Source organism: Entelurus aequoreus, linkage group LG13 (genome assembly GCF_033978785.1).
Source record: "Entelurus aequoreus isolate RoL-2023_Sb linkage group LG13, RoL_Eaeq_v1.1, whole genome shotgun sequence".
NCBI classification, from domain to species: Eukaryota; Metazoa; Chordata; class Actinopteri; order Syngnathiformes; family Syngnathidae; genus Entelurus; species Entelurus aequoreus.
This window is the reverse complement of record NC_084743.1, coordinates 20,823,860-20,828,859: the sequence shown is the minus strand read 5'-3', so window position 1 is coordinate 20,828,859 and position 5,000 is coordinate 20,823,860. Positions and strand designations below refer to the sequence as shown.

General features: G+C 38.0%; 1 protein-coding gene across 2 annotated transcripts in view; it reads left to right on the top strand.

The window, feature by feature from the left end:
- Positions 1 to 5,000, top strand: part of slc4a3 (solute carrier family 4 member 3) — a 119,752-nt gene that overhangs the window by 92,669 nt on the left and 22,083 nt on the right. For both annotated transcript variants that reach the window (XM_062067564.1, XM_062067565.1), the window contains one exon: positions 2,697 to 2,876. In XM_062067564.1, the coding sequence (XP_061923548.1) occupies positions 2,697 to 2,876 (180 nt within the window). The remainder of the gene's footprint in view (positions 1 to 2,696; positions 2,877 to 5,000) is intronic.

Below are 5,000 nucleotides of genomic sequence, written 5' to 3'. Positions count from 1 at the left end.
CTTGTGTCAGTAATGACAATATCAAACAAACAGAAGATAATTTTCTTCAGCGCAAGAATTATGACTAAAGTGGCAAAGCTGTATTTTCATTCACACTTTAATTTTATTGACAGTTTAATTAAAGGCCTACTGAAAGCCACTACTACCGACCACGCAGTCTGATAGTTTATATATCAATGATGAAATCTTAACATTGCAACACATGCCAATACGGCCGGGTTAACTTATAAAGTGCAATTTTAAATTTCGCGCAAAATATCCTGCTGAAAATTTCTCGGTATGATGACACCTGCGCGTGACGTCACGGATTGTAGCGGACATTTTGGGACAGCATTGTGGTCGTCTGTTTTCATCGCAAAATTCCACAGTATTCTGGACATCTGTGTTGGTGAATCTTTTGCAATTTGTTCAATGAACAATGGAGACTGCAAAGAAGAAAGCTGTAGGTGGGAAGCGGTGTATTTCGGCCGGCTGCAGCAACACAAACACGTAGCCGGTGTTTCATTGTTTACAATCCCGAAAGATGACAGTCAAGCTTTACCATTGGCCTGTGGAGAACTGGGACAACAGAGACTCTTACCAGGAGGACTTTGAGTTGGATACGCGGTACCGCGAGTACGCAGCTGCGGCTTCCAAACATTTGATCGCTTGCCGGTACGTGCGTGCCGCTATGTGCATGTCACGTACGTAACTTTGGGGAAATATATGTGCTGTATGAACTTTACGGAGGTGAACGGTACTTTGGGCTGTGGGATTGAGTGTGTTGTGCGGGTGTTTGAGTTGTATTGGCGGGTTATATGGACGGGAGGGGGGAGGTGTTTGTTATGCGGGATTAATTTGTGGCATATTAAATATAAGCCTAGTTGTGTTGTGGCTAATAGAGTATATATATGTCTTGTGTTTATTTACTGTTTTAGTCATTCCCAGCTGAATATCAGGTCCCACCCGCCTCTCACAGCATCTTCCCTATCTGAATCGCTTCCACTGCCCTCTAGTCCTTCACTCTCACTTTCCTCATCCACAAATCTTTCATCCTCGCTCAAATTAATGGGGAAATCGTCGCTTCCTCGGTTTGAATCGCTCTCGCTGCTGGTGGCCATGATTGTAAACAATGTGCGGATGTGAGGCGCTCCACAACCTGCGACGTCACGCTACTTCCGGTACAGGCAAGGCTTTTTTATCAGCGACCAAAAGTTGCAAACTTTATTGTCGATGTTCTCTACTAAATCCTTTCAGCAAAAATATGGCAATATCGCGAAATGATCAAGTATGACACATAGAATGGACCTGCTATCCCCGTTTAAATAAGAACATCGCATTTCAGTAGGCCTTTAAGAAACATAATTGCATGTGCACATATTTTCCTTAGTTATAAGTCCCTTCTTATGCAGTATATTTGGTTAGTACTTATTTTTCTAATCAGCCTGACCCAAGCCTAAGGTTTGTGTTAAATAAATAATACTTTTGTGATTAACACCTCATGGTTTCATATCATTTGACAGGGTTGTTAAATGAAAGTGTGTTGGATATAATTATTGCATACAAATACAATTAAAAGTAGGGATGATGTTTGTTAAGAAATTATCGATTTCGATGCCATTATCGAATCCTCTTATCGAACCGATTCCTTGCCGATTCTCTTATCAAATCCAGATAGGTTGTTGTATATGGTAAAAAAAACACACAATACTTTGTTTAACAAAAACTCACTTTTGGCAGCTTTCACTTATATATAAAAAAATAAAATAAATAAATAAATAAATAAATATTGACTGTTAGTGCCCCTTTAATTGGGCCACCTAAGAAAAATGCATAAAGGGAAAATCCTGCATTAATTTGTATTATTTATTTGACAGGCTAAAAGATAACGTTAACGTTATCAGACACATACAAAAATGCTAACGTTAATGTTAGCCACTGACTATGCTTAGGTAACGTTAGTCTAGCTAACATTACCGCAGTCCTGGTTGACATAAGAGGTAACGTTATTTTAGCCTAAAGGCTACAAGTGAGCAGATATGGAAATTAACCGGCAACAGTTAACGTTAGTTACTCACCGGCACTATCACTGGGACTGCAGGTTGAAGCAGAGGAAGAGGGGCGTGCTTGGTCATCTCTGTCGCTGCTTCTCCACGTGTCGAAGACGCAACACGTTTCTCTAGCCTTCAGGTTATGTACGGCCTGAACATGTTTCAACATGTTTGTTGTACTGCTCCCCTTACAGGAAAGCGAAGCCTGGCAATCATTGCAGGTAGTCGTTTCCTCGTCGTATTTCTTAGTTAAGTGAAGCCATGCCTTGGAACATTTTTTTTCCGGTCCATTGTTGTTGCTGCTTCTGTATCTGCCGCCGAATGACTGAGCTACGTCATTTCCTGTGTCGTGCCACAGGACATTTCCTGGGATTTGAATCCATGTAATCGGTTCATTTCTTATCGAACAATCGGGAGAACCAGTTTTCGAACATCATCCCTAATTATAAGTAAGATTACTAAGTCAATGTTATTACTTGAGTGTCAAAAAGGTTAAGAACACCCTGGTTTATAGGATTATTAAAGGTTGTTGACGTAGTGCGGAGCAAAAATCGTTTAGCTGGGTATTACAATGTTAGTATACCTGACTTACCAGATTTTTTATGAATTGTAGTTTCTTTAAATGCATGTTTGTTCACAGAATTCACATGTCTGTTTTGTTTTTAGGTATTTCAGGAGCATCCACTGATGTCATGGTACCCTGGTGACTCGACCCCGCCCACCGATGTTCACGACATCACCAACCAACCCAACACTGCTCTCATGTCCCTTCTGCTCATGATGAGCACCTTCTTTATCGCTTTCTTCCTCCGAAAATTCAGAAACAGTCGATTTTTGGGCGGAAAGGTAATCATTTCAAATGTTCTCTTTCGGTCTTTTATTTACAAAAACCCAAAACCAGTGAAGTCGGCACGTTGTGTAATTCGTAAATAAAAACAGAATACAATGATTTGCAAATCTTTTTCAACTTATATTCAATTGAATAGACTGTAAAGACAAAATGTTGAATGTTCGAACTAAGAAACTTGCAAATAATCATTAACTTAGAATTTAATGGCAGCCACACATTGCAAAAAAGTCGGCACAGGCAACTGTAGTTACTGACAGTGGTTTTCTGAAGTGGTGATATCCTTTACACACTGATGTCGCTTTTTGATGCAGTGCCACCTGAGGGATCGGAGGTCCGTAATATCATCGCTTACATGCAGCGATTTCTTCAGATTCTCTGAACATGTTGATGATATTACGGACCGTAGATGGCGAAATCCCTAAATTCCTTGCAATAGCTGGTTGAGAAATGTTGTTCTTAAACTGTTTGAAAATTTTCTCACGCATTTGTTCACAAAGTGGTGACCCTCGCCCCGTCCTTGTTTGTGAATGACTGAGCATTATACCCAATCATGGCACCCACCCGTTCCCAATTAGTCCGTTCACCTGTGGGATGTTCCAAATAAGTGTTTATTGAGCATTCCTCAACTTTCTCAGTCTTTTTTGCCACTTGTGCCAGATTTTTTTGAAACATGTTGCAGGCATCAAATTCCAAATGATCTAATATTTGCAAAAAATAACGTTTTCCAGTTCGAACGTTAAGTATGTTGTCTTTGCAGTCTATTCAATTGAATATAGGTTGAAAAGGGTTTGCAAATCATTATATTCTGTTTTTATTTACCATTTACACAACGTGCCAACTTCACTGGTTTTGGGTTTTGTACTTTTAGTGCTTAGTTTCCCAGCCAATTGTCATAGGGAGTACTGTTTTTAAAGATTTAAAACGGTGTGACTACATTGTGTGAACTCAAACTCATATTGGTGTGTGAACACTCATAGTTACGTAGTGCGCTTGAACGCCTCACGCGAACAGCAAGGCCCACGGAGCTTATTGATCTTGCACAGCCACAAAGAAATGAGAAAGACACAAAGTTGTTCATTGTTTTGTGCATCAAATTAACAAATAAGGACATGTGATGATTATGTTGTGCTTTCAGAGTGTTTAATCTTGCAAATTGAATTGATGTTATGTGCTAGTCTTCCTAATAAGTGTATTTTCTGGGCTATGAGCCTGTTTGTTTCCTGACTGGACACGCTGATTAGTAGGGCTATGAAGCCTTGAGTATTAGCCGATACCGATATTTATCCGATTAAATATCAGCACGAATCATGCATATTTGTGTGGTGTGGAGTGTTAGAAGAGGCTTGTCAAGTGAAATTACAAAGAACAATGGCAGGTATGAAAAACACAAACACTTTTAATTAACTGTCACGATTTGAATTATGCTGTCTTTAAGTTGAAGTGGAGTGATTCTTTTGTGGTCACAATAAATCATTAAGTTAAGCTCAGGACGCAGTAAGCTGAATGATGCGGACACGTTTGTTACTGGGTACTTTCTAATATGCTTTTGCCTTGGAGACTGTATCTGGAAGTACTGTGATATAACTATAAATACTTATTATACTTAACTTATTATACAATTATATTGACAACAATGTCATATTTTGGTCTGCATTATTGTTCAATTATTTTAAGTCATGCACCCCCCTAGGAAAAAAAAAACATTTTGCCACTTTAATAGCACAATTTTTCTATAAAAGTATTATAAGTACACCTCTGCATAACATTGTATCCTTATTACCATTCAAAAAAACCAAAGACATTAAATAAATATACATCAACTTATAACAAATAACTTTATTGACATGGTTTTTAGTCTGTAACAGGAAACAATTAAGTGCATCAATTCGCCTGAAATAAAAAATGTAATCCTTATATAAAGTATACCAAATTTTTAGTGCATTTTTTGACTGCATGTTGCCATTTGATACTGAAAAACTAAATTAAATATACTTAATAAATAATAATCCATTCAAATTCACCTTAGCCTAGAATTTCAAAATTCAAATTTCAAAATTCAAATTTCAAAATTCAAAATTCTAATTTCAAAATTCAAATTTCAAAATTCAAATTTCAAAAGT